The 18,379-nt window shown below is 46.8% G+C and overlaps 1 protein-coding gene across 6 annotated transcripts in view; it reads right to left on the bottom strand.

Annotated features, from left to right (window-relative positions):
- Nucleotides 1–246: 246 nt before the first annotated feature.
- The window catches only part of caly (calcyon neuron-specific vesicular protein), a 46,661-nt gene continuing 28,528 nt past the window's right edge, over nucleotides 247–18,379 (bottom strand). For all 6 annotated transcript variants that reach the window (XM_072282921.1, XM_072282920.1, XM_072282923.1 and 3 more), the window contains exons 3-5: nucleotides 16,259–16,378; nucleotides 16,052–16,165; nucleotides 247–5,663 (exon numbers count right to left, since the gene is read on the bottom strand). In XM_072282921.1, the coding sequence (XP_072139022.1) occupies nucleotides 5,460–5,663; nucleotides 16,052–16,165; nucleotides 16,259–16,378 (438 nt within the window). In that variant the 3' untranslated portion in view covers nucleotides 247–5,459. The remainder of the gene's footprint in view (nucleotides 5,664–16,051; nucleotides 16,166–16,258; nucleotides 16,379–18,379) is intronic.

Genomic DNA, 18,379 nt, shown 5'->3' with positions numbered 1-18,379 from the left:
TAGCCTGGGCAGAATCTGAACAGTTATGTCAGGGACCAGGCCATCTATCCCCCTCACATCTCTACAAAGCTTCCCCTTCGATGTATTGACGAGTTGCTGACAAAGGGCAGCCATTTTGTGCCCTTTACCTGGAGTGTCAGGTCAGTAATTCTGGCTGCTGCTTCACGTGGATACTAAGAGTTCTGGAGGAGCAGTTCCTGCAGATTAATAAACTGAGAGACTCGTATCTGAAGAGAAAACTGTTGATTTATTTTACTGATTTCAAAGCAGGTAATCACTATCTCCATTTGGCACTTTAAACACTCCAATGTGCTGGCAGCAATGTGAAAGTCACAAGATCTATAAATACATACAAAGTGTTGCTAAATTAACAGTGTCACACTGTGAACATTGCTGGTACTAAGGACAAATGCTGATAGAGGTACCACAACAGTATTACAACATTCATTATACTTATTAGAAGCAACCTCATTAGATTTTTAGACAAACCAAGGCAACCTGCTGCAACTTAATTAAAATCCTGTCGGTTCTTGTACAGCTCCTTGCAAGCAAAGGAGCGAAATGTTTCTGTTCCACGGCAGCTCGACCTGATGTTCATGTCATGATGCAGCTTGGCCATTTCTCCAGACTGCATGCTCCTCACGGCTGCCTGGATCACAGCTGTTCAGTTGCGGTTTAGTCCCCAACCTGTCTTGAGATGTGACGTGCCAGAGGTGTACAAGATGATGAGGGGCATAGATAGAGTTAACAGCCAGAGACATTTTCCCAGGGTGGAAATGGCTAATAGGAGAGAGCATATTTTAAAGTGATTGGAGGAAAATTTATGGGGATGTTAGAGGTTATTGATTTATTGATTTATTTTACACAAGAGTGGTGGGTATGTGGGTCACATGTGCTGGAAGAGGCAGATACATTAGGGACATTTAGGAAGCACTTAAATAGGCACACGTGGCGCGTGGCCAAGTGGTTGGGGCATTGGGCTCAAGATCTGAAGGTCGTGGGTTCAAGTCTCGGCCGAGGCAGCGTGTTGTGTCTTTGAGCAAGGCACTTAACCACACACTGCTCCAGTCCACCCAGCTGAAAATGGGTACCGGCAAATGCTGGGGGTTAACCTCGTGACAGACTGGCGTCCTATCCGGGGGGCAGTCTCGTACCCTCAGTCGCTTCACGCCACAGAAACCGGCATAAGCACCGGCCTGATGGGCCACAAGGCTCGGGACAGACTTTAACTAAATAGGCACACAGATGATAACAAAAATGGAGAGCTATGTCAGGGTTAAGTTGTTTTTTTCTTTTACACAGATGGTGGGTGCGTGGAATAGTCTGCCAGTGGTGGAGGCGGACACGATAGGGTCTTTTAAGAGACTCCTGGACGGGTACATGGAGTTCAGAAAAGTAGAGGGCTATGGGTAACCCTAGGTAATTTGTAAGGTAGGGACATGTTCGGCACAGCGTTGTGCCTGTATTGTGCTGTAGGTTTTCTATGTTTCTGCGTGGAACGTAAGGGTTAGATTGGTCTTAGAGCAGATTAAAAGGATGGCACAACACTGTGGGCCGAAGGGCCTGTACTGGTCTACAAAGCAGCTGCTAGAGGCTTGCAGAGGTGTGGGGTTCTGTTTTCTCAGATACCCACACAATGCAGTCTGCTGGTCTTTGGTGATCCCCAAAGCCACCCAGCTGGTACTGTCCGTGTCAGTAGGTCCAGCCGACCCATGGAAAGTCAGCTTAACAAGACTAGGCAGAGTGCAGTGCTGGGAGATTCCAACTTGCACACTCTTGCAAGAACTGGTGTTGAATTCAAGAATCTATGCTCAGAGCAGCTCCAAGTGATGTGATCGATTGACCCAACTTCGTTGAATCTAATTATTTGGGAACGTGAAGGCTATGATCAGGGTCAGGGCTGTCTCTCTACCCTATAGCACACAATTGTGTTTCTTTGGATGGTACCTTACTCTCACCTCTGTTCCTAAACCTGCTGTTACACAACAGTGTCCTTTACTTTTCTCTTTTGTGACAGAGATATTGTTCTTCCAGAGATTTCCCACATGATGGAATTAACTCCATTGTATATAGCCTTTGTGAATCTACTGTGAGAACAGTTATCCATTCTACTGGAATCTACTTGTAGACATGTTCACATGAACCATATCAACCATATAACCCATCTACAAAAGAGCTCACCAGCTCACCTGTACAACATCTGAAAGGTGGAATGCCTACTACTTTGTGTGAAAGCTAACACATCTAATGCCTATTGAGGTCCAGGAGATCTGTACTCACCCCTAGCATGGTTCAAGCGAGGCCATTACTGAAAGCTGTGCAGTGGAAACATTGAAGGAAGAATGCAAAGCCGTGGAATGGAAGTGGTCATGTGGTAGACTTTGCTGTCTCTGTAGAAACGTACAGGCCGGTAACACAGATGCTGCAGCCAAGAATGAGGAATACATCCCCTCATTTTCTACATACACATGGAAGGCAATAGCAGTGACCGGATTCACAGGGAATTAAACAAAATACAGAAACACTCAACACTGCAGGCCGTGTCTGTGGATTAAGGTCCAGAGTGTGTCCCACAGCCCTGAGCTTCACTTCACAGCTAAATGACGAGAGTGTGTCCCACAGTCCCAATGTGCACGTCACAACTTGTGTGTGTTCACTTGTTGGCTCTATCCCCCTAACAACCCCATTAACTTTATCAGCCAGATGCCTGATCCCCACAACCATGAGCTCCCTGACCCACTCATCTCTCCCCAATCTCTGCAATGTAAAATTAACCTGTGTTCATTTCCTTTCCTGGTATTGAGAACAGGCCATCCTTGAGAGTAATATCTGTTCCTTTTCCACAGACACTGTTGACCTGCCACCTTCCTGCAGCTTGATTTTATTTCCCGTTTCCACTACGTGCAGCTCTCCTAATCTTGAAGAAGCATGTTCACACGAGAGGTGAAACCCAAACTTCCTCCACATTCCTCCTTACTCTCAACAGATTCCAATTTAAAGGCAAGGAATTTGGAAGAGAAGGATTACCAAATTATCCAAATGATGTCAAGTCCTAGTTTCTGCTGAGACTCAGGAAATGGAACTTGAAATTAATGAAGAACAAAATTGCTTTTAAATGTTAAATAACAAATTACTGCAAACCAATGTCTTGTTGCTGATTGGCTGACATGACGAAGGCACAGTTAGTAACTCACTGGGATTCTGACTTTGGACCAAAATGTTAATCCCTATGTGGTGATCCAGCCACAAACCACAGACCAGTTACCAAGGGACATTAGCTCATTCAGTGGGAAAACTAGAAGGGAAAATAAAACAAATAACATCAATTATTTCAATGAAGGAATAGGGTAGTAAAGACAAGTCCAGAGCAACATGAAAAAATTCAGAAGGAACTCAGCAGGTCAGGCAGTATCTATGGAGAGGAATAAATAGTCCATGTTTTGGGCCGAGACCTTTCATCAGCCCTGATAAAGGGCCTGGTCTGAAACGTCGACTGTTTATTCATTTCCATAGATGCTTCTTTTCCAATCCTGATGAAGAGTCTCGACCCAAAATGTTGACTGTTAATTCCTTTCCGTAGATGCCGCCTGACCTGCTGAGTTTCTCCAGTATTTTGTGTGTGTTGTTCGGCTCATACAGAAATCCTTTGCTTACAAAGGGGTAACTCTTTATCCAAGGTTGTCAAGCCAAGGGGTGGTAGTAGGGAACAAACTCCCACTACCTAAAAGTGCTCCTCGCGGCATGCACCTCAAATAGCCTCTGACAACCAAGTCCAACTCCTGGCTTAGCCTCTAGGCCCAGCGGAACTGCTTCTACTGACAGGAGAAGGGACGAAGGCGGGTCCTGGCGCCTTAAAACCAGTGCTTCGGGTAGATGGAGCAACTCAGCCTGGGAAGGCAGTCCACCTAAGAGAGGAAAAGCTCTGATTTCAAACCTGCGCTGCCTTGCGGCCATGCCCACTCATGGGAAAGGCTTTGGGAGTAAACCCTGAGGACAAGTCTGGAGCTGGAGTCCCTAAGGCAGTCCGACATTGCCTTCAACCTCGTTCTGGCAACTCCTGCAACGACACCGGTGCCAAGTTGTGTCGGCCCTCGCCCTTCCCTTGGACAACATCGGTGGCATGGAGAGGGGAGAGTTGCTGCTTGGGCAACTGCCGGTCTTCCATACAACCTCGGCCAGGCCTGCGCCCTGGAGAGACTGAAGCAAGACTTTCCAGGTGCAGATCTATGGTCTCGCGAGACTAATGGATGCCATTTACAATTCTTGACATCTCAGGACTAATGAAGGATCACAGCGCAAAACGTCGACTCTGTATCCCTTTCCACGGATGCTGCCCGAGCTGCTGTTCCTCCAGCACAAAGGGTTAATAAACATTATTTACACACTTTCTCCAGCATCTGCAGTGCCAGGATTTCATTCACTGTTGTCCGAGCAAATCATTCTCTCCCACTCTTGTAGCCGTACTACCTGTGGTCAGCTCAGTTACCAGGGCAAGGCCACAAGGGATCTGGCTGGTTGACTGAAAGCTTTCTATTTGGGGCTCATCTATGAATCAATGGATGATTCTCTTTCAACCTCTGGGTGTTTATTTCAGACATTGTCTCATCCTCTGACAGTGGGCTCCAAAGGGAGAACAAACCTTTGGCCATTGAGTTTTGCCATACAATAATAAAGCTGGGACTTAAGGGGAAGTAACCAAAGAGCATTGGGAATTGGAGTCAGGTCAAACAATGCAAACAACAAACAATCATTACACAGATACGTTAGAGTGTTAGAAACAGCTAACATAGCCACAATGGGAAAATGTGCTCAGTTTCACGGGCCTTTTTCAGACCTGGTCCCTAAAGCCAATTTACAGAAAAATGTTTTAACAGTACTGCCCTGTTATTTTGTTACCTACTGAGAGTTGGACTTGATTGGTCAAGAATGAACAAATTAACCTTCACTTTAACCCCCAACAGCAGCTTGGAAAAACCAACTAAATTTGATTATATAATGCGATTTGATTGTGGTTGTCTCACCCATCTCTCTCTCTCTCACTCACTCAGATACACTGACACATATTCACACAGACTCAAGTCAACAAAAATACACGTGGATAGATACTCAAATACTCTCCCTGTCTCTCTCACACTCATACATACACAAACATACACTCTCTAACATACATGTATACACACATGAACTCTCTTTCATACACACGATTGCACAAACAGAACAAATTACCATACACACTATGCATGTGTGTGTACATCTCTATTGTACAGTCGCAGAGTTAGACCCCCACACATGAATATGTACATACACACACACACACACACACACACACACATACACAGGCACACACACATACCCCGCCACCCCCAACAAGAGAAAGACTTGTCCTGCTCAGGACATTGATATAATGCTTGAGTATTTCAATAACCAATGAGATGAATTTATTTTTCTTCTTGACTCTTCTATTGCTGAGGTTTGTTAGGCTCCTTGTTTGACGACGCAGCTCCTTTCAAGGCAGGAATGCCCGGTAGCCATGGTGATGAGAGATCAGGAATGGTTCTCTTAGCCTGACGTAAGTGGCTAATGGCCGTGTAGAGGCTTCCGCGGGGCCCTGCCTCTTGCTCAGAGTAATACATCTCCAGAGCGGCAGGGGTGCAGTGTTTATGCTGCAAGAGGAAACAGAACATACCATGACAACCGCTTGGCAGGCAGAATTATCCCTCCCTAGATCTCACAGAGTGATTCCCAGGAATTTTCCCGTTCTGGAAAGGGGAAGGTTTTTTTATCCATAATAAATTTCATTCATAATAAAAAATGTTTAGTAGAATAAACCACGCAATGGTTTTTCATTCTTACATACAGAGACAGAGAGCACTACAACCCAGAACAGGCCCTTCAGCTCATCTAGTTCATGCCAAACTGTTGTTCTGCCTAGTCCCACTGAAGTGGACCATATCCCTCCATACTCCTCCATCCATGTACCTATACAAACTTCTAAATGTTGCAATCAGACTCACATTCACCACTTCTGCTGGCAGCTCATTCCACACTCTCACTGCCCTCTGAGTGAAGACATTCCCCCTTATATTTCACCTTTAACCCTTAACCCATGACTTCTAGTTAGAAACATAGAAAAACCTGCAGCACAATACAGGCCCTTTGGTCCACAAAGCTGTGCCGAACATGTACTTACATTAGAAAATACCTAGGGTTACCCACAGCCCTCTATTTTTCTAAGCTCCATGTACCTATCCAGTAGCCCCTGAAAGGACCCTATCGGATCTGCCTCCACCACCGTCGCCGGCAGCCCATTCCACGCACTCACCACTCTCTGCATAAAAAAAACTTACCCAACCTCAGTGGGAAAAACCCTACTTGCATCTACCCTATCAATACCCCTCGTAATTTTGTCTACCTCTATCAAATCTTCCCCCATCTATGTTCCAGGGAATAAAGTGCTAACCAACCTTTCCCTATAACTCCAATCCTCATGTCCCGCCAACATCCTTCTAAATTTTCTCAGTACTCTTTCAATCTTATTGATAGCTTTCCTGGACATAGGTGACATACCAAATCTCCTCAAACTCCCAATGAAATCTAAAGCTGCAGAGAATAATCCAAATTTGGCCTCACCATTGTCGTATACAACTTCAATATAACATCCCAACTTCTGTACTCAGAACTTTGATTTATGAAGGCAAATGTGCCAAAAGACAATGCATTAATCGACAATTCATTAGGTAATATTTAATTACATTTCTTGAAGTTTCTTAACAGTCCTTGATGACCCAAATGGCCTAACCTGCTCCTATATCTTATGAACTTAAAACCAAAAGCACCATTGGTACTTCATGTGCATGTGGAGTTGGAACAATAATCGAGAGGCTTCCTCACCCAACTTGGCCCCTCCCTGTCTAATAGTGGTAGACCATGGTGTTAAGAAAGTTGAACTAGCTTTGACTCAGGTGAAGCTGCGAAGATCTTGCCCAGATTTCCCGCATTCAATAGGTGAGAGACCTGTTACAGGTGCAGGGTATGCAACTGATCTAGACATTATATAAACTTCTCATATTTCCATATCACAGACAAGCTCAGCTGTGGAAAGGGCGAGCAGTTTCAAGTTCCTGGATGTCAATATCTTGTGAAGATCTATCCTGGGACTAACATACTGATGCAATCACAAAGAAGGCAAACCAGTGGCCATGTTTCATTAGGAGTTACCAAAGACTAGCAAATGTCTACAGATGTGGAGAGTATGCTGCCTGGTTGCATTACGATCTGGTATGGACGGGCCAATGCACAGGATCAGAAAAGGCTGCAGAGGGATGCAAGTTCAGCCAGCTCCATCATGGGCTCTAGCCTCCCCATATGAAGGACATCTCCAAAAGACAAAGCTTCAAGAAAGCAACATCCGCCATTAAGGACCTTCGCCCTCCAGGTCTGCTCATTACTACTATCAAGCAGGTGGTGCAGGAGCCCGAAGATGCACACTCAACAGGTTCTTCCCCTTGCCATCAGGTTTCTGAATGGCCCACGAACCCCCGAACACTGCCTCACTACTTCTGCTCTTTCTGTACTACGTATTTATTCGTATCTGTATTTTTATTTGTAATTTATAATGTATTTATGCTGTGCTCTGTACAGCTGCTGCAAAACAACAATTTTCATGAGATATATCAGCGACAATACACCTGATTCCGATTCTGATGCCATTTGGCCACCCAGTCTCTACTGTCCGTATACTTGATATAACTACACAAAAGATGGACAATATTGACCATGCAAACACGAGGAATTCTGCAGATACTGGAAATTCAAGCAACACACATCAAAGTTGCTGGTGAACGCAGCAGGCCAGGCAGTATCTCTAGGAAGAGGTACAGTCGACGTTTCAGGCCGAGACCCTTCGTCAGGACTAACTGAAGGAAGAGCTAGTAAGAGATTTGAGAGGGGGAGGGGGAGATCCAAAATGATAGGAGAAGACAGGAGGGGGAGGGATAGAGCCAAGAGCTGGACAGGTGATTGGTGAAAGGGATACGAGAGGATCATGGGACAGGTCCAGGGAGAAGGAAAAGGGGGAGGAGGGGAAAAACCCAGAGGATGGGCAAGGGGTATGGTGAGAGGGACAGAGGGAGAAAAAGGAGAGAGGGAGAGAGAATGTGTGTATAAAAATAAATAACAGATGGGGTACGAGAGGGAGGTGGGGCATTAGCAGAAGTTTGAGAAGTCAACATTGACGAAGGGTCTCGGCCCGAAACGTTGACTGTACCTCTTCCTAGAGATGCTGCCTGGCCTGCTGCGTTCACCAGCAACTTTGATGTGCAATATTGACCATGATAGTAACACAACACATGCATAAGGGATTTCGTTCTGATGCATTGTGTTTGAACAACAGCATTGCAGGAAATCTCACAACACCACCCGGGCACCCACTGGCATACCAGTCACACGACGATATCGCAGTGTTTGCATTGACACCAACAGGGCTCTTGTCCCTGAATAATTTATTTATAAATTTACATTCCAGAGGTAACTAGCTCGCTCACCCTGTCATCTGTTACACCACTGTTGCCATGGTGAATCATGAATTTTCAAACAGTTTCACGACACGACACATCTCATTGCTGTGTGAGTTGTAAAAGAACGATGTTAGGAAGGCTCTGTTTTTAAGACATGATAATACGATGCTCTTCTAATCCCTTATAGTATCTCCTTCACTCTCGCTCAACCAATCAGATGGTGCAACAGTGAGATGCAGACATTCTCGTTTAGCACAGCTCTCTGACTGAGAGGCAACTGGGGCTTTTTGGAATGCTGCTGAGAGAGGACGATAACACACAGGAGCACAATTAGGCCATTCGAGTCTGCTCTACTATTTCATCGTGGCTGATATATTAAACCTCTCAACCCCATTCTCTTGTCTTCCTCCCACATCCTCTGACACCCTGACTAACCATCAATCTCGAAACTATCAACCTCTGCTTCAAATATACCCAATGACATGGCCTCCATAAATGTCTGTAGGAATGAATGCCACAGATTCATCACCCACTAGCTAAATAAATTCCTCCTCATCTCTGTTCTAAATAGACGTCCCTCTATTCTGAGGCTGTGCCCTCTGGTCCTAGACATTGCCACTACAGAAAGCATCCACTCCATGTCCACTGGCGAGGACTTCTTATATTTGATAGGAATCAATGAGATGCCCTCCGCGTTGTTCTAAACTCCAGCAAGTAGACACACACAGCAATCAAATGCACCCCAAGCATTAACCCATTCATTCCAAAATATACTGGGTTCAGGGAAGGAGCTGCGGATGACGGATTGGTACCATCACTTCTGCAGTATCCCCTGATCCCACTCCACACAGCTCACACACTGTACTGAAACCATCAGTTCACACAGCTCACACACTGTACTGAAACTGTCAGCCTGCCCAGCTCACACACTGTACTGAAACCGTCAGTCCCCACGACTCTAACACTGTACTGAAACCATCAGTCCGCCCAGCTCACACACTGCACTGAAACCGTCAGTCTGCACGTCTCACAAACTGTACTGAAACCCTCAGTCGTCACAGCTCACACACTGTACTGAAACCGTCAGTCCCCCCAGCTCACACACTGCACTGAAACCGTCAATCCCCATGGCTCACACACTGTACTGAAACCGTCAATTCCCATGGCTCATACACTGTACTGAAGCCATCAGTCTGCCCAGCTCACACACTGTACTGAAAACCTCAGTCCCCACGGCTCACACACTGTACTGAAACCATCAGTCCGCCCAGCTCACACACTGTACTGAAACCGTCAGTCCGCCCAGCTCACACACTGTACTGAAACCGTCAGTCCGCACAGCTCACAGACTGTACTGAAACCGTCAGTCCGCACAGCTCACAGACTGTATTGAAACCGTCAGTCCACCCAGCTCACACACTGCACTGAAACCATCAGTCCGCCCAGCTCACACACTGCACTGAAACCGTCAGTCGTCACAGCTCACACACTGCACTGAAACCATCAGTCCACCCAGCTCACACACTGTACTGAAACCGTCAGTCGTCACAGCTCACACACTGCACTGAAACCGTCAATCCCCACGGCTCACACACTGTACTGAAACCATCAATTCCCATGGCTCACACACTGTACTGAAACCGTCAGCCTGACTAGCTCACACACTGTACTGAAACCGTCAATTCCCATGGCTCACACACTGTACTGAAACTGTCAGCCTGCCCAGCTCACACACTGTACTGAAACCGTCAGTCCGCACGGCTCACAGACTGTACTGAAACCGTCAGTCCACCCAGCTCACACACTGCCCTGAAATCGTCAGTCCCCCCCAGCTCACACACTGTACTGAAACCGTCAGTCCCCACGGCTCACACACTGTACTGAAACCGTCAGTCCCCCCAGCTCACACACTGCACTGAAACCGTCAGTCGTCACAGCTCACACACTGTACTGAAACAGTCAGTAGTCACAACTCACACACTGTACTGAAACAGTCAGTCGTCACAGCTTGCACACTGCACTGAAACTGTCAGTCCCCACGGCTCGCACACTGCACTGAAACTGTCAGTCCCCACGGCTCACACACTGTACTGAAACCGTCAGCCTACCCAGCTCACAGACTGTACTGAAACCGTCAGTCCGCACAGCTCACACACTGCACTGAAATCGTCAGTCCCCCCAGCTCACACACTGTACTGAAACCGTCAGTCCCCACGGCTCACACACTGTACTGAAACCGTCAGCCTACCCAGCTCACAGACGGTACTGAAACCGTCAGTCTCCCCAGCTCATACACTGTACTGAAACCGTCAGTCCGCCCAGCTCACACACTGTACTGAGTCCGTCAGTCTGCCCAGCTCACACACTGTACTGAAACCGTCAGTCCGCCCAGCTCGCACACTGTACTGAAACCGTCAGTCCGCCCAGCTCACACACTGCACTGAAACCGTCACTCCGCACTGCTCACAGACTGTACTGAAACCGTCAGTCCGCACAGCTCACACACTGTACTGAAACCATCAGTCTGCCCAGCTCACACACTGTACTGAAAACGTCAGTCCCCACGGCTCAGACACTGTACTGAAACCGTCAGTCGGCACAGCTCACACACTGTACTGAAACAGTCAGTCCGCACAGCTCAAACACTGTACTGAAACCATCAGTCTCCCCAGCTCACACACTGTACTGATACCGTCAGTCTCCCCAGCTCACACACTGTACTGAAACCATCAGTCAGCACAGCTCACACACTGTACTGAAACCGTCGGTCCGCACGGCTCACACACTGTACTGAAACCATCAGTCTGCCCAGCTCACACACTGTACTGAAAACGTCAGTCCCCACGGCTCACACACTGTACTGAAACCATCAGTCCGCCCAGCTCACACACTGTACTGAAACCGTCAGTCCGCCCAGCTCACACACTGTACTGAAACCGTCAGTCCGCCCAGCTCACACACTGTACTGAAAACGTCAGTCCGCACGGCTCACAGACTGTACTGAAACCGTCATTCCGCACAGCTCACACACTGCACTGAAACCGTCAGTCTGCCCAGCTCACACACTGTACTGAAACCATCAGTCTGCCCAGCTCACACACTGTACTGAAACTGTCAGTCTCCTAGCTCACACACTGTACTGAAACCGTCAGTCTCCCCAGCTCACACACTGTACTGAAACCGTCAGTCTCCCCAGCTCACACACTGTACTGAAACCGTCAGTCCACACAGCTCACACACTGTACTGAAACCGTCAGTCTGCCCAGCTCACACACTGTACTGAAACCGTCAGTCCGCCCAGCTCACACACTGTATTGAAACCGTCAGTCCACATAGCTCACACAGTGTACTGAAACCATCAGTCTGCCCAGCTCACACACTGTACTGAAACGTCAGTCGTCACAGCTCACACACTGTACTGAAACCGTCAGTTGTCAGAGCTCACACTCTGTACTGAAACCGTCAGTCGTCACAACTCACACACTGTACTGAAACCGTCAGTCCACACAGCTCACACACTGTACTGAAACCATCAGTCCGCCCAGCTACACACTGTACTGAAACCGTCAGTCCACACAGCTCACACACTGTACTGAAACCGTCAGTCTGCCCAGCTCACACACTGTACTGAAACCGTCAGTCCGCCCAGCTCACACATTGCACTGAAACTATCAGTCCCCACAGCTCACACACTGTACTGAAACCGTAAGTCCACCCAGCTCACACACTGTATTGAAACCGTCAGTCCCCACAGCTCACACACTGTACTGAAACCGTAAGTCCACCCAGCTCACACACTGTACTGAAACCGTAAGTCCACCCAGCTCACACACTGTACTGAAACCGTCAGTCCACCCAGCTCACGCACTGTACTGAAACCGTCAGTCTGCCCAGCTCACACACTGCACTGAAACCATCAGATTGGCTGGCTCATTTCTCTCTATAACTTGGAAGGCATCTCAAACCCTGTCACCCCTGGGCTCAGCACTTTAACAAGAGATCCTCCGATGAAAAAATTCATAGTTCAAAGTAAATTTATTCTCAGAGTATACATGTATATGTCACCATATACAACCCTGAGATTTATTTTCTTGCAGGCATTCACAGTAGATTCAAAGAAACACAACAGAATCAATGAAAAGCAGTGCACGACAGAGATGGACAACAACCAATGTGATAAACACAACAACTGGCAAACACAAAAAGAAAATCTGAAAATTAAATAAAGCAATTAATATTAAAAACACAAGTTGTAGAACCCTTAAAAGCGAGTCCATAGGTTGTAGCATCAGATCAATGTTGGGGTGAGTTTTGGTTCAAGAGTCTGACAGTTGAGGGGTATTAACTGTTCCTGAACCTTATGGTGTGAGTTCTGGGTTTCCTGTACCTTCTTCCTGATGGCAGCGATGAGAAGAGAGCATGGCCTGGGTGCTGGGAGACCCTGCTGATGGGTGCTGCTGCTCTCCTGTAATGACTTACCTTGTAAATGCCACCCACCCTCATCCCTACCAGTTTGTCACTGTTCCTCCTGTGACTTTAGCAGTCCCTCTCACCGTGAAGAGTGTAAATCATGATGGCAAGAAATAAAGTAATTAGTTTTACTTGTCACATGTGTCGAAATAGAGAAACATACAGTGAAGTGTATCGCTTGCATCAAATCAAATGAAATCAGCCGGGTTTGTAATGGGCAGCCCACAAGTGATGCCATGATTCCGCTACTGACATAACATGCCCACTACTCAGAAACCCTAACCGGAATATGTTCTTGGAATGTGGGAGGATACAGGAGCACCCGAAGGGAACCAACGCTGTTATGGAGTGAGCAGACATCAGTGGGAATTGAAGCTCCATCTTCCAGCAAGCACTAAGCAATGTAGTAACTGCTTTACTGCTGCGCCACTCCCGCCTGGCACAGTTCCTGCCACAACCTCATCAATCCTTCTTGCCACGAACACTGTGAACCACAAACTCACAACATAAAGAGGTTGAGCTTTATTTGTCACATCTACATTGAAACACAGTGAAATGAGTTGCTTGGATCACCGACCAACACAGTCCGAGGATGTACTGGGAGCAGCCCACAAGTATTGCCATGCCTCCAGTACCAGCGTAGCCTGCCCACAACCCACTCGTCCATATGCCCACAACTCACTAGCCCGTATGCCCACAACACACTCATCCATATGCCCACAACTCACTAGCCCATATGCCCACAACTCACTCGTCCGTATGCCCACAACCCACTCGTCCGTATGCCCACAACTCACTCATCCGTATGCCCACAACCCACTCGTCCGTATGCCCACAACTCACTAGTCCGTATACCCACAACTCATTAGTCCGTATACCCACAACTCACTATCCCGGATGCCAGAGCAGCCCCAGGAAACTCATATGGACACAGGAAGAATGTGTAAACTCTTTACAGACAGTGGTGAGAATTGTACCCAGGTCACTACCGCTGTAAAATGTTACTCTAGCTACAATGCTACCATGCCATCTTATCGCCAACAACTCCAAGAAAATACACTCACAACTTTAATGACATTCAGTGTAGGCAATCTACCCCAAATCTAGGACACGTCATCCTTCAAGGTTAGCTCAGAAAAAAAGCCCTTCTCCATTGGCACCAATGCTAATTTGGACTCTCGGCCTGACCTGATTCTGCAACACGGTGGAACCTCGCTCTGGTGGGGAGTTCCTTCAGTCACCTGCAGTAAATCTATGCAGAGACAAATTGCAGGTGGAACAAGTGCTACACCTCTTCCCTCACTACCAGTCAGGGCAGCAAACAGTCCTTCCAGGTGAGGTGACACTTCACCTGGGAGCTTGTTGGGAACATCTACTGGATCCGGTGCTCCCAGTGTGACCTCCTGTACACCAGTGAGCTCCAATATATATTGGGAGACTGCTTCTCCGTGCACTAGAAAAAGCAGGATATCTCAGTGGCCACCCATTTCAATTCTACTTCTTATTCCCATTTCGACATGTCAGTCCATAGCCTCCTCTACTGCTGCAATGAGGCCACACTCAGGTTGAAGGAGAAACACCTTATATTCTGCCTGCGAAGCCTCCAACCTGAACATTAGTTTCTCAAATCCCAGTAATTGACACCCCCTTTCACTTCACCATTCCCCCATTCCTGTTTCCCTCTCTCACCTTATCTCCTTACCTGCCCATCACCTCCCTCCAGTGCTCCTCCCCTTTCCTTTCTTCCATTATCTTCTACCTCCTTCTGCAGCCCTTTATCTCTTTCACCAATCAACTTCCCAGCTCTTTACTTCACCCTCCTCCTCTCCTGGTTTCACCTAGCACCTACCACCTTGTCCTTCTTCCTCCCCTCCTCCCACATTATTGCTCTGACTTCTCATCTTTTTTTCCTGTCCTGATGAAGGGTCTCGGCCCAAAACCTCGACTGTACTTTTTTCCACAGATGCTGCCTGGCCTGCTGAGTTCCTCCAGCATTTTGTGTGTGTTGCTTGGATTTCCAGCGTCTGCAGATTTTCTCTTGTAGGCACTATCTTAGTTCCTTAATCTCTCTCTTTGCATAGTGGACCTCTATCATTATCTGTTCCACTTTCTTTTGTTCTATCAACTCTTAATAAAATGATTGTGAAGCAACTTGTTTTGTGCCTCTTTCCTGACTTCTGAAAGAACCTTGGATTTAAACATCAAAATCCAACAACCTGTAATGAAATAAACTCCTGTATATTTAGATAATCTCACAGGACCTGGGGGAATTAAACCCAGGTGATAATAGCCAACTTGGATTCATTCTGTCTGTGGAACAGAGCATCAGGATTTGGGAATATGAAATGATCCACCCAACCACAAAGATATGAAAAGCCACTGTGGTCTTAATTCTCAGTACTCTGAAATGGCTATAACGGAAGAGGTCGTTATTTGGCAGGTAGAAAATACACAGAGTACACAACACGGTGGTGTAGTGATGTTATCACAGCTCGGGTCATCGGGGTTCAGAGTTTTATCCCAGCGTCCTCTGTCGGGAGCCGCCAAATGCGCTCCTCGTGGAATGTGTAGGCTTCCTCTGGGTCCTCCGGTTTCCTCCTACACTCCTGAGACCTTTTAGGTAGGTCTATATTATGGTACACTATACACTATATTACGGTACACTATAACACACTAGACACAGTTCACTATTTTAATGAAACCTTTCTCCACAGAGCCCTGTCCTCCAGTTATCTGTTAACATGCTCGTGTTGTTCTGCACTAATCTGCAAGAGGTGGATAAACTCCCTTAGGGTGAATGGCTAGGATCCCGCAATCCACTGTCCTCTCTACTCATGACGTATCTCACCAGTGCGTGGCTGGAAGAGTTAGCTATGTACGAGAAACACATCGTACAGACTTCTGGATCTCTTCGCATTGTTGTGCCAGACAACTGAAGTATCTGAAGATTTTTACTGTGACAACATGCCCTCGTTCCCTACAACACTGCCTAATGATATTTCCATCATCCCTATAATCAGTACAGCAATGTACGAAATTAGCAGAAATGCTGACAGCGCGCTTACCTTAAATACAAAACCTTCGGGGCAGCTTAACTGATCGTACCAGAATGCCTTGTACATGACGAGCATCAAGAGGCAGGCGAGGAACGCCATGGTGATGATGATCAATCCCGTGAGCTGTACGGATCAAAGCAGATCTCCCGTGAGGAGGACACAGAGCCATTCAACAGGCAGAGAATGAGAACCAGGGCAATGAGCAGTGTCACCTACCTTGACTTTCTCAGAGACTTCATCATAAAGATTAATGTTCAGCTTCTTAATCCCCGGGATGTGCAGCTTCCTCTTCTTCTTCTGCTGGATCTGATACTCAGTCCTGGTCTTCACTACCACCTGGGCAGTGCATGAAAGCAAGAGAGGTCAGGAGCAGATTGAGGCAGCAGCAAAGTGAAATGGGACTCATTAAGTTCTCCTCACTCTCCATATCTCCATGAAGCAGTCTTCACTTTCTGTCTAAGGGATGCGAACATAATAGATGGGCTGAATGGCCTCTATGCTAGTACTTCTATTTGACCCCATGAATCAGTGTGACATCCTGCCGCAGCTATTAGTTAGACAGAGAGGAAGGGAGCTTCAGTGCAATGCTTTTTGAAACTGTCTGTTAAGTTCAGACAGAGCAGACAGGACCACAAGTGCACAGTTCATTGAAAGTGTTGTCACAGGTACCGAGGTGATGGAAAAAAGCATTTTGTATGCTGGCCGCCATCAGTCAGGGCACTAAGTGTAAGAGTTGAAACATTATGATAGATGATAAGACACAGCAGCAGAATTAGGCTGTTTGACTCCTCAGGTCTGCTCTGTCATTCAATTATGGCCGATTTCCCTCTCAATCCCATTCTTATGCTTTCTCCCTGTAACCTTTGATGCCCTGCGTAATCAAGAATCCATCAACCTTCACTTTAAATATTCCCAGTGAGCTGGTTTCCCTGGCCATGTGTGGCAATGAATTCCACAGATTCACCACTCCTCATTTCTGTACTGAAGTGATTTCCTTCCTTTCTGAGGCTGTGTCCTCTGGTGCAAGATTCCCAGCATTACTGAAGACTCACAGTATTTATTACAGATGTACAAGTTATTAGTGAGGCCACACAGTGCACAGTTTTAGTAAGCTTGTTATAGGAAAGTAGTGATCAAACTGGAACCAATGAGATAAGATTTTCTTGGGTGTTAGCAGAATTAGAGGACTTGAGTTTGAGGGAGATGTTGGCCAGGTTATGTCTTAAGGAAATTCCTTGAAATGTAGGACAATGAGGGGTGATCTTACGCAAAGATAAGGTGGATGGTACAGGCTGGGGGGGGGGGGTATAAAACTAGGGGCCATTGATTTAGTGTGAGAGGAGGAAATTTAAAAGGGCCCTGAGAGACAACTTTCTTCACACAGATAGTAAATACATGGAACGAGCTGTCAGAGGAGGTGGACAAGGCAAGTCCAGTAGTATCATTTTGGAAGCATTCGAAGAGGCACATGGAGGGGCAGGGCTTAGAGAGGTACCGGCCAAGCACAGGACATTAGGACGAGCTGAATGGGCACTGTGGTCAACACGGAGTGGTTGGGCCAAAGAGCCTGTATTACTCAGGTTTATTACCACTGACTTACAAGATGTGAAATATGCAGTTCTGTGGCAGTAGTACAGTGCAAACATGTAAAAATCACATGAATAAATAAATAGCACTAAGAAAGGGATGAGAAGGTAATGTTCATGGGCTCACTGATCTTTCAGAAATCTGATGCTGGAAGGATGAAGCTGTTTCTGAAGCTACCTCTGACGTAAGACCATAAGACATAGGAGCAGAATTAGGCCATCTGGCCCATCGAGTCTGCTCCGCCATTCAATCATGGCAGATCCTTTTTTTTCCTCCTCAGCCCCACTCCCTTGCCTTCTCGCTGTAACCTTTGATGCCTTGTCCAATCAAGAAACTATCAATCTCTGCCTTAAATACACCTAACTGCCTCCACAACTGCCTGTGGTAATAAATTCCTCAAATTCACCACCCTCTGGCTAAGAAATTTCTCTGCTTCTCTGTTTTGAAAGGGTGCCCCTCTATCCTGAGGCTGTGCCCTCTTGTCCTAGACTCCCCCATCATGGGAAATATCCTATCCACATCTACTCTGTCTCGGTCTTTCAACATTTGAAAGGTTTCAATGACATCCTCCCTCATCCTTCTCAGATCCAGCAAGTACAGAGCTATCAAACGTTCCTCGTATGATAACTATTTCATTCCTGGAGTCATCCTTGTGAACTTCTCCTGGACTCCCTCCAATACCAGCACATCTTTTCCAAGTTGAGGGGCCCAAAACTGTTCACAATACTCAAGGTGAGGCCTCACCAGTGC

This window comes from Mobula birostris, chromosome 18 (genome assembly GCF_030028105.1).
Source record: "Mobula birostris isolate sMobBir1 chromosome 18, sMobBir1.hap1, whole genome shotgun sequence".
Classification (NCBI taxonomy): Eukaryota; Metazoa; Chordata; class Chondrichthyes; order Myliobatiformes; family Myliobatidae; genus Mobula; species Mobula birostris.
The sequence above is the reverse complement of the archived record's forward strand: the minus strand, read 5'-3'. Positions and strand labels throughout refer to the sequence as shown.